The sequence below is a fragment of the Solea solea genome, chromosome 5 (assembly GCF_958295425.1).
Source record: "Solea solea chromosome 5, fSolSol10.1, whole genome shotgun sequence".
NCBI lineage: Eukaryota > Metazoa > Chordata > Actinopteri > Pleuronectiformes > Soleidae > Solea > Solea solea.
Genome location: NC_081138.1, coordinates 9,587,175 through 9,611,637, shown reverse-complemented (window position 1 = coordinate 9,611,637; position 24,463 = coordinate 9,587,175). Strand labels below are relative to the sequence as shown.

Sequence of the window (24,463 nt, the reverse complement as noted above, 5' to 3'; positions counted from 1 at the left end):
GTGCCCTTTAAAGTGCAGTTACCATTCCATGATAAAATAATCATGGAATGGATAGATTTAAATTCAAAAAACAAAGACAATCATTTGTAAGTAAAAATCTTGCAATTTTATTTGCATATAAAGGCAGCTAAATATATCACAATTAACTGAAAGAGAACTAACATTTTCATGAAGAGGGATACAATCAGAGAAAGAGCGAGAGAGGAACAGAGCATGAAAAAGAGCATTTACAGCGGCAAAGTTGAAACAACTATTGGCAACATTTTTTTTGTGCTAGCAAGATTGCATTTACACACAGTGCAAAATTAGAAAAAAAAAGGCAATATAACACAAATACTATCAAATTTACACTTAAAAGGGACAATGTATTGTTTAGGCAGGTGTGATGTTGGGAACAACCAGCACCTGTTGGATTGTGACTATGACAAACATCTACTGGGAGAGTCGATACAAAAACATCAAAGAAACGTCTGATGGGAGCGTTTGAAACATGTCAATCATTCAGGCGCATACAAAAAAACCCCAATGCACCCATATTTTCTTTTTTTTTTAAATCAAACACAACTTTTAGTACAGATGTTTTACAACATGAATATATAATATATATATATTTTATACATACATTTTCCAAATTAGATCAGAAATCCTTAAGGATGTTACAAAGTAAATTTTTCAGGCTGTAATTCAATAGCTATCTGTTCCTGCGTTAGTCAGGTGTTGTTTTGTCGGGATGATGGGTAATAAATAAAGACTTTTCTCTGAGCTTGCAGAGAGTGGGGCTCTAGCTGAGAAAATGAAAGCTAGTTTAAGGCAGCGTCCCTGTCAGCCATTAAGAAAAGAGAAACTGGGGAAAAATAACAATAATAATAAAAATAAATCAGATGATACAACATAACACAATGGCATCATCCATTGTCCAGCGAATGCAAACCAAACATGAGGAAATTGTACAAATTCACAAAGCATCATTTATCTTACAGATCTGACCAATATTTATCAAGGGTAAGATTGTTTTTACCACAAAATCCCTGTCATACAGACTAACATTACCCACAAAAGATTTTTTGCAACTCATGCCATAACTACTGAAATTTGAATGTTTTCTTTGTTTTTACTTTTTAATACAAAGTTTCCAAATAAACTGCGGTTAGATAACAGAGTTGAAGATGACTTCCTGGATGAGGTTTCAACTGTTTCCTGATGCTGTCCGGTGATTGGCAGGAAGCAGACTGCGACATGACGCAGTGCTGACACACAAATACTGCATCGACTATGTGATGAAGAACTCAAATCTGTGAGGGAATCCTGATTGTTGGCACAAACTTTTAAAAGATGAAAACACCGATATTGTCCTTCAACTCTCCCTGACAAACCCCCAACATACCACACCATTTTTCAATCTTCTCATTCTCAACAACAGCGCAGAGAAGACCAACATTTTGCAAAGAAACACATAGATTTTTTTTTTTTTTTTTTTAAACTTGACATAATTATAGAAAAAAAGTAGTATCTCCTGCCCATGCCCCTGTCCTCTGGTCTCAGGAGCTGGAGGGGTTAGGCAGGTCGAACACGATGGGGGGGTTGGTGGGCTGGAAGCTAACAGTGCAGGTCGATGCATTGATGAACGACGTGAAGCCGTCTGTCATGATGCCATAGCCTAAGAGCGAGGAACACATGAGTCAGCAACAAGCACTGCCAACATAAAAATGAAAAAATATGCATTTACGCGTTTGATAAACTGTTGTTATCAGCGACTTACAATGGAATTGAGTACAATCAGCCAGGGGTGGAGTCAACGACCATTGCGACCATGATGTCTTTCGCAAACAGGGTACTGGTCTTAACCACTGAGCCACTCCACCCCCATATATATGTGTGTGTATATATATATATATATATATATATATATATATATATATATATATATATATATATATATATATTTATATATATATATATAAATATATATATATATATATACACATATGTATATATATATATGTATTTATATATATATTAATATATATATACACATATATACTGTATGTATATATATACATATATATATGTATTTATATATATATTAATCAACATCGTGCTTATTAATTGTATCATTTTGAATGCATGTCTGCTTATGACAAAACAAAATGTATATGACACAGTGTTAATTCTCATTAGACCCAATAATTCCCATGGCAAGTTTCCTATTTTGAATATTTCCAAACTCCCTGAATATAAATTACCATGGAAGAGAAGAAAGAATTTTCCACCCTTTGTAACCCTGTTCATGAACAAATAATCCATGAAAGCACATGGCCACTAAATGAATATTTACTCCTGTGTTGGTCAAGTGTTTCTTTTTTTTTTACTATAAAACTGAATATACACAAATACTGTATTAAGGGAATTCAGTGTTCCTCATTGGTACTGAAAAATGACCCTTTGGTTTAAAAGTTGATACCTTCGTGTATTCCTCCGAACGCGTGAAGCTTGGGTCGCACCCTCTTCTGGACGGTGTTGAGCAGCTCTACGCAGCCGACCCGCTGAAGCTCTTTAGGAACCCAGTCTCGGAAACCTGCCAAGATAGAAATGTTAGTTGTGCTGTTGTGGTTAAAGAGCCTATAGCGGATTGAAAATTGCTTTCCATTAAGCCTGACCCATTATGATCACAGTTGTATTGAACTGAAACACACAATTTTAAAAACATGAATTGAAATTCCAAACATACATTAGTAAAGTTGAGGTCCAAAATTCAAAACTACATTTATTCTCTTGGTTTCTGTTAATATTTCAATGACCGATTCATATTCTGCTCATTCATTCATTCTGGTGGAGTCTTTCTTTGTGATTGGAGTAAGACAAGAAATTATTCTCTCTCTTATCATTTGCAGCATCTGCCTCTCTGCTGCAAAATCGAGTTTTCCATGCAATCAAATGGCCACAGCGGCTACTGCAGCAGAAAATGCAGCAACCCTCTATAGGCGAGAGGGAAGGAAATCACTCAATAAAGCCAGATGGAGAGGCAAAGGGAAAAAAAATAATAAATAAATCAGCCCGAACAGCTGGAAGGAACACTGAATCAGCCTGTGCTGGAAAACACTGAAACCAAACAAATTGCATTTTCTTTTTCATGAAGTCAAACAAATATTGAATCACGGAGCATGTTCATGTTGGAGAGTCCACTGCAGATACACAGTGAAGATTTATTTAAATAGAGCTGAATCCATGGACATTCAGAGACATCTACACCTGGCCTGCTGCAACGCCCCAAGCCATTTCTTACAGATTTGAAATAATGAGGCATAACTTCATTAGATATGATGATGCGGGGACTGTGATTGGTTAATTGGACTCACCGAGTGGAGGTCCGTGGGTCATCAGGATGTCGATGCCTTCAGGGACGAGGTTCCATTTATCCAGTAGAGACTGACCCCGAGGCAGGTTGAACCCCCAGCCGTTAAACCATGGAGTCCTGCAGAGAAGAAGGGAGGGAGAGAACATTACCATCATTCAGCCATAATTATGGCACAGAACAGAGTTGGTTACAGGAATATGTGCATATTACTTATTAAAACCTGTATTGGTAACAAGGTCATGTTGAAATGATGTTTAGTAAATTTACTTCAGGTGTTTCTATAATGTGTTTGTCAAATTGATCTATAAGGTAAGTTTAAAACAATATAACCACAAATAAAACCAAAATGTGCACATAACAGACAATGATGTATGTTTATGAACTTAGAGGGCTTTATAAAAATTAAAATATAGAAAAAAATCTAAATACTTGTTATTTCAAAACTGTACAAGTGTATAATGCAGAAAACTTCTCAGCAGCAGGGAACCACTTTGTATGTCAAGCCCTAAACCTTCTCTGCTACCTAGTTACAGAGTGATTGACAACATCGTGGCTGCATCTCAGCCTTCTCCTTCAGACACAAAGAGAGTCTCGATCTGGCTGAGTGGGAATGAGGGATGGATGGATGGATGGATGGATGGATAGATGGACGGTGTTGAACAGATGAAGAAATAAAGCAAACTCTGCAGAGGTTACATGTTGTGGCGGGGGCAGGGAAACGGAGGAGAAAAAGAAATTGAGCAGAGGCCAGTTGATAAATTGAGCCTTCATTTATCACAATACTGGTAATGGCATAAGAAGGCTGACAACAGAGGAAAGGAAGATAGATTATCATCACATAATACCTCAGTATATAAACCAACCCACTACTACACCCCCAGAAAAGATCTTTTCATTTTACTTTAAGGTTTGCAGGACAGACCAGCAGCAAAATACACTTAAGTTCATTCCGACTCTGTTATTCCCAGGTTACTTTGAGATAGGCCACCGAGTTCAGAGCAGCTTCCAGTTACTTAGCGATGGTGCTGGGTATAGTATTTGACCGAGGGGAAATCAGGGCTCCACAAACATCAATAAGCTTTGTTACAGTGAAAGATGGACGCTCCTGCACTGATCAATACTAGCTGCTCCATGGGAGGGTCGAGTGAGGCTAACAAGCGCCAGGTCAAACTTAAGATGTGTAAAACATGAGATCACAATCCTATCTGGTTAAATGGGTAACACAACCAAGGTCTAATGTATATCTGCTCAAAATAAGACACACAAAAATGTTCTCATTAATTCAGCATCGTGAGAAAAAGCAGTATAATGGAGTCAAAGCACTGGCACTTGGGGCCTGGTGGTTGAACATTATTGAAAGGTCTCGGACACAGAGGCTGTAACGATGGCAGACCACAAGCTCATGCTCTTTGATTTGTTTGCTCAGTCGTTGCCTCATTCTCACGCCTGGTGGAGAGCTGAGAAATGAGGTTAAAAATGAAACGTGAGGAGCACAGGGGGAGTGAAGGCCACAGACTGAACTGATTAATAACAACTAATCACACAAATCTGAGCTAATGGAAGTTTAATGGATCCCTGGGACAACTTGCCACTCCTTGGATGGCAAAACTGGGCCTGGCTCTGGTTTTGACAAATAGCAACAAGGCCAAACTTTGAAAAATGGCTGAACAAATTTATTTCCCTCTATTCAAAAAAGAAAAAAGAAAAAAGAAAAAAAAAAAAGGTTTCTTGGGGCAAAAATAAATAAACAGCTGCAAAGCTGATTTAGCTCCATGTTTCACATGCTTTCTCCCACATGAATACATTCATCCGGGAGATGAAACATAACCCCTGACATGAGCTGTGGATCCAGAGCCAACCAAAAGGTCCTGACTGAATGCAGCAGCAGAGCGGGGTGCTGCAGCAAGACGCCACAACGGCCCCATTGTCGGCTGTCTGCCTATGAAATATACCTTCCATGCAAGTGCATTTGTTAACCTCCGCCAAGATTAATGACATCCTGGTCAAATAAAGGAGAGATTGTTTCCTGTGTGGCTGTAGCACAGATTTTATTATACAGTATTGAGTGTGTATGTATGCGCATGTGTGTGTAGCAGGTCGACCAGCCTCTGAGTAGGATGCAAGTGCTGAACAGAATGTGCGCCAGTGTCTCCGTCTGTTCCACAGTGTGTATATATCTGGACCAATGTGTATGTGCATGTGTGTGTGTTGTAATCAAACTACACTCAGAGCTCAGTCTTGGTTTGACACTCGCCATCTGGAGCACGTCGCCCTGGCAACAAAGGAGAAGCGTCTGGAGGCTGGCACAGTGGGAAGTAAAACAACATAGAAACACCAACACAGAAATAGAAAAGAGGGTGATGGAGGGAGAGAGAGAGAGAGGGAAAAAGAGAGCTGAATTAACAGCAAACAAAAATGTGGAAAGACAAGACTTCACCTACCATGTGTCATGTGTCTGTGGAACAGTCGTGTTCTGTCGACTGCAGAAAATGAGATGTTCCCAGCCTATAAGAAACCTTGCTGAAGAGGATACTCCCCTTAAAAAAAAACTCTATAATGAACAACGAAACCACTACACACAAAACAAAGTGAAACAATGTGTCACTGGGACGAAGAGCCAGTTACCATGGTAACAGGGGTATTTGAGGATTTTACGGATTCCCCTGGTAATTAAATGGAAATGGTGGAAGTGGGTTAAAAATGAGTAGCCCCGTCCAGCAGCAGAGCTGAAGCAGATAGGAGCCATTCAGCCCTTTTGTGCAGAACGTCAATATTCAATTAGGCTGGTGGACATCATTAGTATGGCGGTTCAACGTCTCTCTGGACATGACACCGTTCTTAGCTTTTCTCCCCTGCACTGTTCTCTCTGGGTCCCTAGATAGACTATAATATCCACTAGTGCCCCCACCCCCCATCACACACACACACACACACACTATTCGCTGCAATCCCCTCATTATGTCTTTTAATCTGACTCCTTGACTTAATGAATCGTTGCGACCATCTTTACACCATATTACTGATTTGTCAGAGGGTTGGCTGATATCATAGTGATTTAATGATGTCCTGTTTCACTAGTGCATGATGGAGGACTTAAACAATTCTTGGGACCAAAGACACAGCAGACCCCATGAATCAGTTAAGATACAAGACCACACACATTCCCTTATAAAAAACAAAAATGGTCATATTTTAATGTTGAAATACTTTTTACATTAATGATTTAAAACAAAAGGTAATTCAAACTGAAACAAGCTGCCAAAGAGCTGTTTCTTTGCACATGTTAAGATATTTATTAAGGTTATATTAAGGTTAAAACACAAAATAAGGGACCACGTCAGTGAATTTGACCAGTTTATTCCAACCTCAGTATGTTAGAAAACCTTGCTGCACTTAACTGAAAAGTTAACCGGCATTTCAATATTAATATGAATGGGAGTTTTGTTTGGCTTACATAGACCGTGGTTGACTGTCATCTGCACTTTGCTTTTTTCTAATTCAGTTAGTGTCTGATAAATTAAATAATACAGCAATGACGCTAAACAAGGAGCCTCGAGGTCACATATTTTCAATCATTTTCTTTTCAGCACTGTTTTTCTCCTTTGATTATGTTTAACAAAGTCAGGTCAAACTTTTTTTATACAAATAAGTCAACGTGTCCATAAAAACCTGCATCACTTCCAATGGAATCATGCATGCTTTTTCTTTAATAAAAAAGGGTAAATAGGTACTCATGGACTGTCATTAGAAGTGTAAATACAGAGATGAATGCTTACTTTGAGCATAGACAAGACAGATTCTGCTCACTAATTATTCTGCACCGTTTGAGTTAACAAGATATCAGGTTGACTTGCAGAAAGCTGTTTGGTGGTGTTTGCTTCTGTTCACTTAACTTCCATGGCTTCACATGTCCAATTCAGAAATATTACCCCTCTAGTCAGGGCAGGCCTGTAAACTGCTGCACATCCACCTATCGTCACAACACAATCCACAGTTTGAGCCTGTTGAGTCTTGTGGTGGCTAAACTTGTGTACATTGTTAAACTTGATTTCCACAAAGTAGACATTGCACGTGCAATATATTTTACTTTTACTCAAAAAAATGTAAATTTTAAATTGTGATTTTTACTAAATTAGACTGATCAATCAATGAAAAAAAAGATTTTTTCAATATTATCACTCGAAAAAAGGTGACTCACAGTTTTGAATAAATAGAACAAGAAGAAACATTAGAGCTGGACTAAGGTTCAGTTTGTCGTCTCTCACAACTGAGATGTTGGTTTCTGAAATATATTCGCTATTTTTGGTCATACTCCAAGGTGGTAGAAGGAGAGGGGTAGATGCAATATCATTAGAAAATGAATTAACGGCTCACATATACACAAAGTCATTCCCAATGTTGTGCTTGGCTGGTCACATGAGAAGCAGCAGTTGTGGTGTAACAAAAAACTCCACACAAATCTCTCCTCACAGTGCAGTGACAGAAAAAGCCTTTATATCCCCTGAATCAAGTGAGAACTGGAAAGTCCCTACATTGCAAGAATTCCCTCATACCCATGTGCTTGTTTGCTGCAAATGATTAGCGCGAAAACAGACAACACATATGCACTAACATTCTGAGACAGAGCACTGCATGTGTGATCAAAATGTGTCTCAGGTAAAGTACAAATCTTCACCTAAAAACTGGACAAGAGCAGCTCCTAGGATAGCAGCCCATCGTTGAACATAACGGGACAAACAAGCTGCACTGGGATAAGAGGTAGATAAAAGGAGAGAGGGAGAGAGGAAGCAAGAGAGAGGGAGGGAGGGAGGGAGGGAGGGGTTGAGAGTGTGTGCAGGTCCAGCGATTCATTGTGTCTGACCTCTGAGTCAGAGTGGCCCTGGGATCAGTAGGGGGAGGGGTCTAATTGATCAACCTGTCAGAACCAATGAGGAAAGCCATGTTAATGGGACTTTTATAAGCCCCACGGGATGTACCACCTGACACTCAAAGCTGTATGAGTATGTGCCAAAGCAGAGTACATACTGTGTGTGTGTGTGTGTGTAAAATCCCAGAGCCAAGGTAGCCTTATTAAAAGGAGCCAAGTGGAGACTCTGGCGGGGTTTTGACAAATAGCCTCTCAACACCAAGGCCACCTTTGCAAACTTTGGGGACGAGGTAGAAGGCGAAGTCACAAGGGTGAAGAGGGCGTGAATGTGTGTCTTTGTGTGAGATTGTGTGTGTGTGTGCGTGCGCGTGCTCTGCTTTGCCCTAGCACTAATAACCTGTGCCTAGTGACTGATGGAGTGTGGAATGGATTAATCTCACTGCAGTCATGCTGCCAAATGCTGAGGCGCTAAGGTTTAGCCACAAGACTTAGCCCGCTTAGGAAAGGCTACAACCATGGGGACGGGTTGGCGCACACACACACACACACACACAAACACGGGGTCCCTAGGGTTTGTCCCTGCAATAAGATGCAGCCAGCTGCAGTTTGACCTGCAGGCTGTTCATGTAAAACAACCACTGCATCAGCCAGCAGATGCTTTGCTGCAAACACAGCTGCTCTCAGTGAGCCTGCAGCTCCCAGCACTTCACCAAACACAGGTGCATGAGTGTGAGTTTTGGCACACACTGTTAGACAGGCACTTTATTCTTTCACTTACAGTTTAACACTGTAGACAGAAACCAATTTTAGAGTGTATGTCATCTACATTGACACATCATAACGGCCCATTTTGGACAATAGGGAGAAAAAAGAGACTAATACACGTACGCACACATGTTTGTGTAAAGGCAGAGTTTTGGCATGGGATAAGAGCAAGGGAACTATTAACACACTGCAACTGAAGAAAAATGAATAGTGTGCAACTACAGTGAAAAGTACTTAAGAAAGCCTCATGAGGTTACTTTGAAACACATTTGAACTAAAATAAACACATAGGGAAACAATGTATTCTGGAATACATCTTAGTTGTGCAAATGTAATTTGTATCTTGCAATTTACAAGTCTTGTAATTGCAATTTGCCACTGCAAATTCTTCAACTAATTATATAATTTGATTTATCTTTTTTTTTTTCAAATATAAAATGTCAACACGGTGTGTTACTAACCTACAGTCGTGCTTTCCCTTTGACTGTCACTCTCAGCTTGTGTGTGTGAGGGTGTGATGGACTGCAGATATTCATAGTTAATTGTATGATGTGTGTGAAGGTTTAAGGTGGATCCTGGGAGCTGGCTGGCCCTGCACAAAAGGTACTAGTTCAAGAGGCAGGATTCTCCCAGCTATGGGGGACTTTCTACTAAACACTAGACTAGACTGCCAGGAGAACTATTGCACGTTGTAGGAAAACAGAAAGTCTTATTTAAGACACAGCAAAGGGTGAGATATTTAACAATAAACAGTTTGGGCTTAAATGATGCATGTTTAAAATCATACACTGTTGACACTTAAATTTTCCACAAATTGTTCAGCTGTCCGCTGTCTTGCAAACAGTATCTTTCCACACAATTTCACACATTAATGTTTAAAACGGCCAGTAACTTACTACCAGCCTCAAAACTTCAGTAACAATTGAGGTTTTATTTACCAGTACCCACCACAAGCAGCAGTTGAAATGATTTGTGTCTGTGAACTGTGTTTGTGGGCTGATAAATAGATGTCTAAAATATGAGTAGTTGAAAGGTGTAAGCTGCTTGTGAATGTGACAGTAAGGATCAGGTGGAAGCAGCAAGGTGTTGTGGGAAGACAGATGTGAACATGAGTGAATCTAAACACTTTGAAATATGGATCTGTCAGGAAGCTGGGTAGGTCTGGAGACACTGGAGACTAGAGTAATAAACAGAGGTGGAATCTGGGAGCTATTCAAAGAACCTGTATGGGGGCTGGGGGCTGGGGGCAGGGGCCGAGACCCATTCAACCTGTCCTGATACACAGGGACAAGGGTCCCATTACCCTCCTCCAGCCCCAGCCTCCATGAACTTGATCCCAGAGAACAATGTAAGAGGGGGAAGAAAGGGGTGAGGGAGGTACGGGGGAGGATAATATCTCTGGGAAACAGCAAGCTTTCCTTAGTGACAATGACTGACAGGCAAGGTTTCATTTTCCAGCACAGCTCCAAGGACAGAGGCTGCAATCCATTTTTAAATGGAACAGGGTGATTTGATTTGAAAATAGAATGAATTGTAATGTGTATCTTCTGGACTGCTTCTGCTAGTGCACAAACACAAGACTACATTTCCAGGTTTGCAAATTGAGGAAAAAAGCTGAGAGTATCTCAAACATAAGGATGAAATTAAATTATTAACTATAATTAATTATAGTTATTCTGCTAATTCAGGTTTGACGCTGAAGGTCTGCTGCTCTTCAAACACAAATAGGACCAAGAGAAATGAAAAAGAATAAAACAAACTGAGGAGGCTTTGACTGAATAAGAACATAGGGGTGATGTTAGAAGGGGATATTCAGATTTAGCTCAGCTACATTGTTTTCTGGAAATCATTTAATCTTTAAATTGTCCACTATTGTTGCCCTTATCCTAATTCTACATGGTATAGATGCATTAACATGGTACTTCCCTAGTCTTAAAGGGGACACATTATGCAAAAATCAACTTTTTAATCATTTTAATACTTATATTTGGGACTCTGGAGGCCCTACCAGTCGCCAAAGTGTGGAAAAAGAATACTCAGTCCTTTTTTCGTGGTCCCCCTTAGTGTAAGTATAGGCGATAAAATAAGGGTTGTTGAATTCCCTGCGCTTATGACGGCAGCATGCGCATTTCACCACGAATGTTACCGCCCCACCAGTAAGTTTACTTCGAGAGCTCTACCTTAGCTCCACCTTAGCTCCACCTTGTCCCTGCGAGAGTGCAGGCGAGGGAGGAAGAGCGGTATTATGCCAACGCGGAGGGACAAGTGTGCTGTTCGTGGATGCACAGTGGAGCACAGTGTTTTACACAAACTTCCAGCCTCAGAGGATTTTATATATGAAGCAAATGTGCCGGATAAAGTGTTCGCACACTTCGCATCAGACTGTGGCCAGTGGTCGCCGTATTTAGTCAGCGACCGTATTTCACCGACGTACAAACACATTTTTAAGAAAAGGTCACATAGAGCTCATAACTGACCATTCTGACACGTCCTAATTAAAAATATTTGTTCAGTACATCCTCAGCACAGACTCTGATACAGTCACATACAGCGGCAGTTTATGTAGCTCGCCGCGAGCCACTGGCGATCAGCAGTGGCGATCAGTGGTGCTGTCCCTAAGTCTTTTTAACTGATTTACAGTTCGGTACTGTTCGGCTTGATCCTTGTGTCGGACGTCTCTTCCTGTGACGGCACTCTCGCTGTTTTTCCGCACACGCTGCCATGTTGATATTGTCAGAGAACTAGTGGAGGGAGGGGGAGAGGAATGGAGCGGAGGGAACAGGAGCTGAGTGAGTGCAGTAAATAGGACAAATCAGGAACCCCCTTGAAGAAGTGGGTGTGTCTCATTTGCATTTAAAGGGACCATGCTTCATCCTTATGGTATTTTGACTAAAGCATGTCACAGACATGTTCATTAGGACACCAGGGAACTATTTTAATTGGGGAAATAGGGTATAATATGTCCCCTTTAACACAAGGGTTAAATGACTTCCTCACGGACATTTCGTAATGGACCGGAGGAGCCAAGGAGTCTACGTTCAGATTACCAGCTGTGCAATTACATCATCGACCTGCACCATGGAAGCATGGCAAAATCAAAAAATAGAGGAGAGCATCATCCTCTCGAGCTAAATCTCGCACACAAATTCACTGCAATAAGGTACATCTTTCTTATTTATCTCAATTCAATATTAATTGGTCTCACAAATATAAAATTTTCTGTTGATGAAAACAGGCAAAAAAAGTATTTGTGAGTATATGTGCAGTTTGAGAGGACAGTAACATTCAGATGCAAGATATTTGTGGTTAACAATGTGAACTACCAAATCTGATCTGTAGTAAGATTTGAACAATGTGGCTGGCTGATACTCTGAATGTATCCCTGGACTACTTACAGCTGAGGTGGAAATGAAGGTGTGTTTGGTAGTAGAAGCTAACATAGCCTGTCAAGCCACCAGCCTCATACACAGAAGAGAAGTTTGAAGACTCCATGACTTATGACCATTATGATAAGCAGGCTGCCTGGATTTATTTAGATTTTATGGCTGAAGAATTGTCAAAAAAAATATCATCGAGTGAGTGCTTCTGCCCCTTTGTCCAAGATAACCTTTCACTTTTGATATCTGGCATTTTTTTAACCGTTTAGGAATATGGTATTGAGAAGGTGACGTCACAAATGTGTGACACACTGGTGAATCTTGAGGGTGACAGGGGGTGCTATGCCAATATCAGATGAAATAGGGCGAAAGGCAGGATTACAACCTGGACAGATTGCTAGTCTAGGAGTTGCGGTGATGAGAAATACGCATGCCAAATCCTGTTGGTGACGACAGAAGGGTTAATCAGTGTGGAGTTAATCTCATCCTGAAAATGATGGGAAAGAAAGCGGGTTCTTGCAGAGCCCTGTCAAACGGCTGGGAGTGCATACTGCTTTGTCATAACATGATGGCCCAACCAGTCTTTACTGCTGCTGGGGAAGGGGTGTTCAAGGCAACAGGAAGGGCCACAGGGTCACGCCAGTGCAGATTCGTGGCACTCTGTTTGTTGTTATTGTTTCTAGTTTACAACGAATGGATGCTACTGAGGACCCAAAGACACTGTGCCAACAATAGTCACAGGAAACCACACAAATTGGCATTGTTCGTCTCATGGCTTTTGTATACAAAGAGCTAGAACACAAACCAAGCAAAACACACAAAGCTGAATAGGGTGAGCTATACAAAGAAGAAATACACCAGTAATATACAAAACAAAAATAAATACTTGATATGATGTACAATGCTTTTGAAGCATAAAAGATGTGATTTCTTAAAAACTGTCACTAGTGCCCCAATCCATGACCAAACATCTACAAGTCTAGTGAGTCTTCTCCTTCGAACTATCTGATCATTATTAAAAGCTGTTCTCTATTGGCACCTTTCCACTACACAGTTATAGCATGGCTTGACTCGGCACGTTCTTGGCTTTTCCATTAGCGATAGTACTTGGTACGATGACATCGTCCATCGGCACAACCCTATGGTACTTCACACATAGTTTTTCAACTTTTATTCTCCTCTTCACTCTCTTCTCACGTCTCACCATGTTTTGCCAGATAATGCGTCTTTAAATGGTTTTTCAAATTTGTTGTGTGGCTTCCCCCACAAGACATTTTTTTAGACACATTTTGTCTTTGTACCATCTTGGAGCAAAAAAGATGCTGCTATTGGCCAGTGAACAAGGATAAGCCTCACACGGCACACTCTGAGCAAGTGTAATGCCAGAAACCAGATAGTTTACTCAAAAACAAACATGATTAAATGGACTTGAAGGCACAAATGGAGATCTGCTGACCACCTGAAAATTGGTTGATATTGACTGTCAACTGATCAATCAAAAAAATGCTGTTCATGCTTTTGCTAACTAAAGAGTAAACCAATTAAACCATTATTTGACTACCTGACATTTGTTTATTTTGCCTTTATTTAGTCTAAGTCTTTAATAGTCTTCTGTGCTGTGCTAGAGCCAAAAAAGTGGCCAAAAGGTCATATTGACTAAAATAATGTTGTCTCTATTGTTGCTTATTTGTTCGACACTGATAATTGAATGGAGGTAACAGTTTGACCAGCATTTTATTTACGATGCTACATCTCTGCTGACAATGTGCTCCTACCAGTACCAACATTGGTCTAAATTCAGCGAGTGGAGATAAGCACAGTCCCGTCCTTGCCACTAAAACTGTGCAGAGGTCAGCAGGAAGGAGGGGAAGTGCTGCAGCATGATGTGAATGCTATCACTACAGAGCAGAAACCAGTAGGTAGGCTGCCCTTCTGTTTATGGAGCTGTCGTTACTGCCGTGATTGATGGCTTTCTTCAGACATCTTCCTCATGGGCCAAATGGTGTGATGGGAGACAAAGTGGCAGAAAAGAGTGTGTTTGAGTGCCAAGAATTCAATTCCAGCTCAGGAGAAGTCTGCTCTTCTGTGACATTCTAAGTGTCCTACAGTACAGTATTATAGCAAAATCCATTAAATTAAAATCAACTCATATTTTTATCTGTAACTTTAAGTAATACACTGCATGTTTCCAGTGAGGCAAGCTTTAACTGCATTTTTGTTACATTCAGAATCATTTCAGATTAAATAATTCAAACCCACTTAAAGTACTGATCACTTCACTCAAGACTTTAAGGCAGCACATTGATCTATACATTAGACAAATATATACTGTACAAACATCTTAACACTGTAGTTATATAGTAGTTAGTTAAGTACACAGAAATGTCTTGGGGCAAGGAAGTACTGTGTTGTCTTTTTTGTAGCAGTTTGGTTCCCCTAATACAAACTAAGTGAACTAGAACTATTGTAGAGCAATAGTTGTATAATAATTGTCACTTTGGTATGCTGTAGTCTGTACCAAGCTAGAGGAATTGGGGTTTTTGGGCTCTGACCCAGCCTCTGCCTCATATTTTACCTCCATTTTAAATCATTAACATTTTCTTTCTTCTAAAACTTACAAAACTCAGCAGGCCTCATACTTCTTTTCACTCCATCAAAAACCTCCTAACACTCACCATCTCCAATGTCGAGTCCACACTTGATGTCATTGATGATATTACTTGTTCATCTGAGCTTTTTACATCTGCCAAATTCAGCTTCACCAGCACGTAGGTTGGTGATCTTTCACGGCAACCTCTACTGAAAATAATGGCCAGGATCATGATGTACACTTTGAGCGGAGAAAAAACGTCACTTGTAAAAGGTGCAGCCAATACAGAGCTGGCACACAGCAGCTGGGGACACGGGGCTTTCCTCTGCTTTTCAAATATTTATCCCATCATAGTGTTTGACACAGCATGGGACTGAAAACAAGATAGTGTCCTGCCTGGCCCTGGATCTGCCAGTGTACACACATACTGTATAGACCAGGACAAACACAGCAAGGAAAAAACAAACAGATGGGCAGATTCAGATATCAGAGACATACACATACACATGCTACCTTTGTAACCACAACCGTGACACTGATAATAATATAAACTCACTGCTGCCTGCCTACTGGAAGAGCAGCCTGAAGGTTTAGCATCGTCTCTGTAGCCTGTGGTCATGTTCAGGGGGGAGAGCAGGGGTCTGTATGCAGACAGACCGCCTTGACACCACTGTTGGTTGCTGAGCCATCTTGGGCTCCTTTCCAGGGAGTTGTGATTGCATTTTACTGCCTGGAGCAGACTCCTTGTGTCATGTGTCCCTCCTCTATGCTGAAGACATCTGGCTAGCTCTGGGCTCTCCTAGTCCCCTCTGTGCACCCTGCTGTTCTGGATCATTTCATTTAGCCTGCATTGCTTATAATCAGACTCCGGGCTCTTACCCTGAGCATGTCACATGGCAACTGCATTTTTTGACGGCTCTGAAAGCGTTTTGCATCTGCCCAATATCATAGCGTATGATTTTCGAAAATATACTATATACTATACTACGTTGATATCAGCTGTTGAGGAATATTTAGATCATTTGTCTCTGTGCATATCCTCGCACAGAGCGACACTGAGCTCAGCTTCGCGGCTGAGACACAAACAGACTGCTGCCGTTGTTGCGGGCGAGTGCACCTGCAGTTATAAAACGAATCAATAATTATTAGACTAAAACATTGAAATATGCCAATTCTGATATGTTCATGTACTCAAAACGGACGGAGCAACATAACAAGTTAGCTTACCGTTTTTATATGATATGTTTGTAGTCGAGCTGTGATATGCAAACTGTTGCTGGCAAACTTTGCATTTGACTTTTTTATCGCCATCTATTTTTGTAAAATGCTGCCACACTGCTGATGTCTTTGACATGGATGTTAGAGGACTGACTATAGCTCAAAATTAAATAAAACCACCGGACGTTCTGTAGTCTTTCTGTCTCCTGGGGGTTGGGCTAATCCAAAATACTGAAAACAAGGGGGGTGTTCTCTGAAGACACGCTGTGATCTGTGGAACAGGGGTGCTCTGAAAACACCCCCATTAGCACTTAGTGCATTCCTCCAGATGAAAACAAATTAACCAAAGACTGTATGAAATTAACACCGCAAAAAGTCGACTTATCAGAATTTGAGTCGAACCAGAACGTATCGACTGATTAATCGACCAGTCGACCAGGACTTTACAGCCTTATAACTTACTAAATAAAAAAAAAACCTCTAATCTGCCTGCGGACTAAACCACAGTCAGACACACATTGAGCACTAATTATTGGCATGCCAATGGATGAACACTTTTGAGCAGCATGAAATCTATTTATTACCACTTGCTTACCTGCCCCATCACGAAGCCATTCATTATCAAGTTGACTAACCTGTACAGGCATTAGCTGCAATGCGATTCATAACCCATTAGTTAGCACGGGTATACAGTTAACAGTCGACATGCCATTAACTGAAAAGGTACAAAGAAAGACGTGACCCCATTTCAGAGCACTGAAATAAGCTGGTGCATTGCCACCACTCGGCCTCCGAGTGTTTAACTGGGCTCATAGGAGACTTACAGTGTGTTTACACAGTGGCTTCTCCGAGCTGGTATTAATAATAGAGCCACTTAGCATTCAGAGGCACTGGTCTCAGCCACACTGTTTGTTTCACAGGTCATTAAATTTATGCCGCAGCCCTAATGTTCATTACAGCAGCAAACTGGCCAGGGGTCTGTAACACTCGCTCACTGTCTTTAATCCCCTGCTGTATTCCTAACGCTGGCTTTCTTTCATCCCTCGCTCATTCTACCCCTCTCACTTTTCAGTCCATTTGCTTTACAAAAATCTTTTCCTGTTTTAATTAAAAAGGATTAAAAGGATTGCACCAATGTTTCCAGGCTTCTTGTCTGATTCCCCACCCATTTTCAAACAATACTTTTTACAAAGCAACAACACTTGAACCACAAAATCATAAATAAATTCACAAATTGCAAATAAAATATCGATTCAATCAATAAAAAAGTTGTATTTTATTTGTTTGAAAATACCCTTTTTTTTGCAGTGACCGGGATTTTATTTACTCTTGCGTTTGCGTTCCCTTACTTGTTCTTTGTGCTCCGTGATTTTCAGCTCAATGGACTGGAGGTAGACACAGGCTTGGAGTCGCTGTCCGTCTGGAACTCCAACAAAATAATTGTAGGAAACGTTAGATACCTACAATTATTTTGTCGGATGTAGTCAGGGAAAGTCCATTGAGCTGTCGCTCCAAAACTCAGCGGCCAATCAGCAGGCAACTTCCTAAGGCCCATGGTCAGAATCGCAAACAAAAAACCATGGGACTAAGAACAAATCAGGGAGTGCAAAGAACAAGTGAGGGAGCTCAATAGCAAAAGAGTCGGAGCAAACATAATTCCAATCTTTGGAAACAAAAAATGTATTTGTTTTTTAATTTATTTAATTTGTTTGCTTCTTAAAAAATGTTGCTTGCTTCATGAAAAGTGTATTTAAAGATCTTTAAAAGAGTGATTGGACAAATATTTCTGTGAGGAAGAAATGTTTGTGTTATACAAATATATTGCCTGTTTCGCTTTCATAGCCCTAACCCGCTTGGCAGTAAGAAGCCGATCCCTACAGTATGCTATCTATACTTCCACTGAAGTCACCATGCTATGATCTCAAACTGATGCACAAAAAAACTCAGTATGAAAACATTATGCCCCTTTCCAAGGATTTTAGAGAAATTGTGACAAAATGATAAAACAACAGGGGTTTATAAATGCTTATGAGGACACGAGGAAATTACATATAGTATGTATACTTACAGAAGTCCTGTTTTTTCAGGGTATTATTTTCTGTATAATAATTGTTCTTCTCTGCCTTTCAAGTGAAGAAAAAACTCATCAAAGACCTCAAAAATATGAACAGCAGCCAAACAAATCAGTCCTGACAGGAGGCAGATGTAATAGATAGACCAGGTGGGGGCATATTTTTATTGTGTGCTCACACTGTAAATCATCTCTACGGATTTGAGTTACAAACAGCAGCATGGTTGCACAGGCTCCAAACCCCCAACCAGTCTCATTATTTTTTAATGCAAATGATTATTCCCTTAAAAAAAAAACACAAACCTGGAGGAAAGGACACAACCAACTTAAAGGGAGTTAGTAAACACTGTTTTAATCTAATTAATACTCTTGGAAATGTAGCACACTTAGTAAGGCTGGTTGTAGCTGCTTGAGGAAAGCTAAAGCAGTTGGACCACAAAGGAAAGCAGAAAGAATTTGAGGTTTGGTGGGTCATTCTGACTGTTCAAGCCAACAGCCCTCTGAACAGCTTAGACATACAGGACAACTTCATGTCAACAAGCCAAAGATGAAACCGATGAAACAGAACATTAAAGCTCAAAAACTAATTCCATTTGTTGAGATACATTTTTCTGAATTAGCGTTTGAACATTCCAAGGAGAAAAAACAAATGTTCTATTATATTGTCTAATAATGCAAGGAACACTGTATTAATCTTGTGTGTGCATAGCATGGTGGTACTTTTGTTATGACTTTGGCAACAACCCAAACCAAACCTGATCACAAGCCTGACAATAATCTGCAAAGGTAGACACAATCTAATCTAATAGTCGATTGATTCAGTTGATAGATAGTGGAATTGAAATAGAATTGATGAGGTTTAAAGGACACTAAACCTCTTTAATTCCTCTTTCTTTTTCTTTTGTGACTTTTTCATTACTTGCTATCATGTCCCCTCTATCCCATCCAGCCTGAGCCTAAACATTAGTAGGAGGATCAGAGGCACTGTTGAGCATGGAGTTGTGTTGCTCTCTAATTGAAGCTGATGCTGCCACTGACACCCTGCCAGCCCCAGGGTGAAAGGTCACCAAACATCCACCACTGACAAGGAGCTAGTAGCCAGCAACTATAAAAAGACTCTGTGCTCTCAAGGGAAAACATAATTTGTCCATTCAATGTAGAGGAGAGAAAGATGAGAAACGCAAAAGAACAAGAGGAGGGACTGTGGGGATGAAGAGGAGAGAATTTCACACAGCCGCAACATAGGAAACGCACACACTTCACACTTTCAGGTTAATGAAAGAGTGGGTATACCTCTCTGAAGCACAAGGCCATCATTGATGAATGGCCAAACTTATAGAGGAATAACCAAAATTGTCAGTGGAAAAGTAAACTTGTACCTGTAATCTCTCCAAAGAAAGGAATAGAGTTGACCTTTGTAGGTCCGTTCTTTTTAGAGCCATGTCGAACCAAGACCTTGGTGTATTTTCTTAAATGATGGAGAGTAAAAAAGGTCTTTGCTGGTGGTTGAAAGTCATTTATCATGCTTACAAACAAGGAGATAAAGGTCTCAACCACAGTATAAAAGAGTCCCTTGATGTATTGGGTGAACCAGAGCTTGTAAACAGAAGTGCTAATGAAGTCTATAGATGGATGTCATAATGGAGAAAATTATATCTTACATTTAGAAATACGGCCTTGTTTTTTCAGTACGGAAACTTTATCAACTATCTTTAATCAAAATTTGAGACCCACCTTCTCTAATTTGTCTACATTACTTGACAGCACACAAAACTCAAACAAAAGTTTTGTGTTGATTATTCCGTTTTTACTGTAGTGTTACCTGTCCTGATTGCATCCAGAAAACTTGATTGCTGTTAGCGGGGCACGCATTTTCAATTTTGGATGATCACGTTTGTGACAGGCTAAAATCCTGAAGCCCTGAATGTCGTCACAGACATGAAAAAAAGCTATACTGAGAAACATGGAGCGTAACAGACATTTGTTTCTTTTATGTTTCAAACTATACAGCTTTAAAAATCATGCAAAAACAAGGGCATATAAAGTCTAAACTTTGCTTTACAAATTAAAATTAAAAAAAAATGATATGACTGAATAGGATTACTTAGCAAGACTGTGAATATGAGCACATATTCAGTGCAAGCTTGAGCAGTCTGATGCAGATCCAATATGCTGGTAATAAAAAAATAGGTATGGTACCCATCTCTAATTGTATCATGCAGACATTTGTGGAATACCTTATTTCACGTAATAATCAGGAAAATCACAACAATTCTGCTAAGCTCTGAATCCGAAACTTAATATGTGGAACTGACAAAATGAAAATTCATAGCAAGAGACTTGTCAGTGTCTTGATGTTCAAACTACAACCATAATCAGCTGGTTATGCGTTTCCCATTAGCCTGCTATTACACGTGTTCCTGCTGCAGATGGATGCGTTTGTCACACTGGTAAAGGAAATCAAGAGCTTCCAGATAAAAGATGAAAAACATATTAGGAGGAGCAGGTCTTTTATGGCATGTTTCCACCAGCTCGCTTCGCCTTGGCACGGTTAAGTTGCGTTTCCACTAGCATAGTACGTGGTACCAGGTACTTTTATAGTACTGCTCTGGTGAGGTTCCAAGCGTGCTGAGTAGGTACTATGGTCAGATGCCATCTCAGGAAGAGACGTCCAAAACAAAAATCCAGCCAAACAGTGCTGGACTGTAGAGCACTTAAAAAGACTCAACAATCCTAAAAACGTGGGTTATTCTCCAACAATTACCAGGGAAATGTCTAAAATCTGGAGTGAGGAGTGAGGAGTATTTAGCGACATCACTGCTGATTGCGAGCGGCATCACAGACCCTGCCGCTGTATTTCAGTCCAGTGACTGTGTCAGACTGGGTCTGTACTCCAGAGACGTCCGACGCAATAACCAAACCGAAAAGTGCTGAACTGTAGATCAGTTAAAAACACTGAAAATCTGCAAAGCCCTAGCAAGGAGATGCCGCAAAAAAAGTACGATTTCAGAGGAAACTTAATTTCCTTGATCAAAATTTCATACACCCAGTGCCTCTGTCAGGACAAATGATCAAACTTCCCCAAGCTTCACCCTCCAGAGGGGCACCAGACAAGATTGTTCACTCTCTCCGTCACTGTTCGCCATCTTTATTGAACCACTTACCGCTGCAATTCGCTCCAGGCTGTCAGATCTAACACAATTAAACTATACTCCAATACTTAAATGAATAGAGGATGATCTCCTACGATTTAACTCTTTACCTAGATCACTAATGGGAAGAGTTTCCACTATAAAAATGATGATCTTACCAAAAATCAATTACCTTTTTTTCAATGATCCCCACCCAACCTTCACCAATCTTGTTTAAATCATTAGACTCTAATTCCTCTGGAAAAACAAACCAGCACGCATTAGTTTAAAAACCCTCCAAAAACCTATGGTGGTTTGGAACTTCCAAACTTCCACAATAACTTTCTCGCAAATAAGGTTGAGTATGTCTAAAACTCCCAGATCTCCCATAATGGTGTCTAAAACACATGCACTATTAACAGAAAATGATTGTACAATTTATTTGCCAACCACAAAATGGGAGACAGACCTATCTATCAGCCCAGATGAACATTTCTGGTTACAAATATCATCTAATACATTCAAAATAATAAAAATCTTTCACAGAATACACTTCACAGGACAAAGGATGTTCAGAATAGAGCTGAAGACCTAGTTCAGAATGGGGTTCTCACAACCTGTTCAAACTGCAATGAATACACAGCAAATAGCTACATGTATGCTATATGGCTATGCACACCTGTGTATACATTCTAGTGTAAGGTATGTGAGGACCTCTCAGCATGTCTCGGATAGGTGTGTCAAAGTATTGTGTTAATTGATTAATTAATTACAGACAAATTTAGCGCGTTATGTTTTTTTTAAATCGTGTGAATCTAATTTTTAATCTCTAACTTTACTGTTTCTGCATGCGAGTTGCTTTTTTTTATAAAATCTGTTTTTTATCTTCTTGTGCTTGAGTTGTTGGGGTTGGAAAACAATGGTCAGTCCCTGAAGTGGACATTGGCTGTCATTGTGTTTGGAGCAGGGTGAGGAGCGGTGATTACAAAGAGGAGACGTGAACATGGAGGAGCATGTGAGCATGTCTCGGCCCTTTATAAAGCCACTTTTTTTGTTGTATATCAATCTTGGGCCGTGGGTTCGGGCTGGGTTGCCTTCATGCTGCGGGAGGTTTTTTTTAAGTCTATCTGTTCCAATACTTTTGCTCACATGAAAAATGGGTGGGTTCAAACAAAAGGTGCTATCTTCTATGTTGTGTTAAAATGTTCATCTTTTGTCTCATATTCATCTTTCGATACCAAATGTTTTCAGTCTATGGCAAAAAATAAAGGAATTGACCTCAGTGTTCAAATACTATAGGAGGACACTGTATACAGATACAGTTTATAGATTCATATTCATGCTTCAAAGAATAAATCAATTAAGAATCTATGAAAATATTTAGGAGGTTCTCATCGTACATATCAGACAACGAGCGTGCCTGCGCCTCATCTGGTGCAGACAGACAAGCCTTGTTTCCTGCACACCGCTCCTGCGCTGTGTGCAGGGGTCTCTGTATCCAATGCAGCCTGGATAATTTCTCTACGCGCTGCTTTATCCCCACATTCAAATAATGATCTTTATGACGAGGATCGATACAGATGAAGTGCAGGGGATCTGAATAGATCGTAGTAAAACGTGTTGACAGACAGTCATGATTCCTTTCAAAAGTCAGACAGACACCACAGACAGAAAGTGCGCACTTTTCATTGTTTTCACTCCGTGGTCAACCTCTTTGTGTAAAAGGCGCTTTTGTGCTGCAATTAAGGGAATAACGTCAGATGAGCTGATCTCTTTAGTTAACTGCTCAAAGGGGCGAGAAGTGAGAGAATGTTCTGATGTGTGACATTCACTGGTGTGAAGTGAATGTCGCAGGGAGTTCATAATCTGCACTGTATGCAGCCAAGTTTCACTTTTGCGCAAGGAGACTTTCCAGCATTTAGTAGGTGCTGTTCCACCGTGTACTCTTGTTGGAACCATTTTATTGGTGTTCCAAACTGATCTTGGAAAGACTCTAAGCGGGGATAGACAGGTGTATGCTGGGTGCAGTTTTTGCATGCTTCATCACAACATCCTGTTTCGGTCATGTTGTTTCGGTGTTAAAAGTCTTAAAAGTCTTTTTAGCTGAAATGTTTTGTCGGCCGAATTTTCAGTGCATCCAAATCCATCTTTGGTGACCTCATCTAAGACTGCTACTTTCTTCCCCTCACACACACACAACACACACCCACGAGCACAAAGCGACAGGAACAATTACCTTCCAGCTGGAGACTGTGTTTACTGTAACCACAGTCTGTCCACACCGCCGGCAACAAACACTGATCTGACCTGAGAGCAGGTTTAACAGTCTGCTACACAACTCGAGAGCAGAAACACACCACCGAGTGCAATACACCTGCCCCTCTCCATTATCTGCTATTATTATTTTTATATCTTTTTTATTTTTGGTTATACTGTAGTTGAGGTGAGAAACCTCACCTCTGACATGAAGAGATTAAAGACTTAAAATGATTCAACATCCTCTCATAATGCTGGAAAAAACAAGAAAGCAAGACGTCAACTTGAGGAATTATCTGATCAGCGATGCATTTACTTCAGCTTTTCTTTTGTGGGACAGATGTCGAATGATTCTCTGATGACAAAAAGAAAAATGATACAACTGCATCTTTCCAGTCTAAAATAACCATGACAGTCCAAAACCCTGACATCTAGGGACATTTCCAAATCAATACCAAACTAAATGACTTATCCGTCTTTCATTGGATACAGGTGTCAAGAAAATGTCAAAAACATTCTCAGTGTCTTGATCTGCAGTAATTGAAAATGAAGTGGAACAATAAAAAATAAAGTAGGCTTTCCCTGCTGGAAGATTTATTTCATCTTTCATTTTCTTTCCTTCTTTCATATTAGACTTAATAAAACAAGGTATTGTGCTTTGAATTTTGGCAAAATTGTGTAGTTACTAGATTTGCCAACACTTCAATACAGTTTTAATTCTATCTATAATGAAGCAAACGCCTCCACCTGCATGATGATAATAAAACTTTGACTGAACTTGATTTGGACTGCTTTTAAGAACAACAACAAAAACAACTTCATCTGGATAATTT

At 40.2% G+C, this 24,463-nt stretch overlaps 1 protein-coding gene across 1 annotated transcript in view; it reads right to left on the bottom strand.

Annotated features, from left to right (window-relative positions):
• Nucleotides 1-536: 536 nt before the first annotated feature.
• mpped2a (metallophosphoesterase domain containing 2a) overlaps nt 537-24,463 on the bottom strand; it is a 65,453-nt gene continuing 41,526 nt past the window's right edge. The window contains exons 5-7 of the mRNA XM_058628884.1: nt 3,357-3,472; nt 2,462-2,575; nt 537-1,657 (exon numbers count right to left, since the gene is read on the bottom strand). Coding sequence (XP_058484867.1) covers nt 1,539-1,657; nt 2,462-2,575; nt 3,357-3,472 — 349 coding nt within the window. The 3' untranslated portion in view covers nt 537-1,538. The remainder of the gene's footprint in view (nt 1,658-2,461; nt 2,576-3,356; nt 3,473-24,463) is intronic.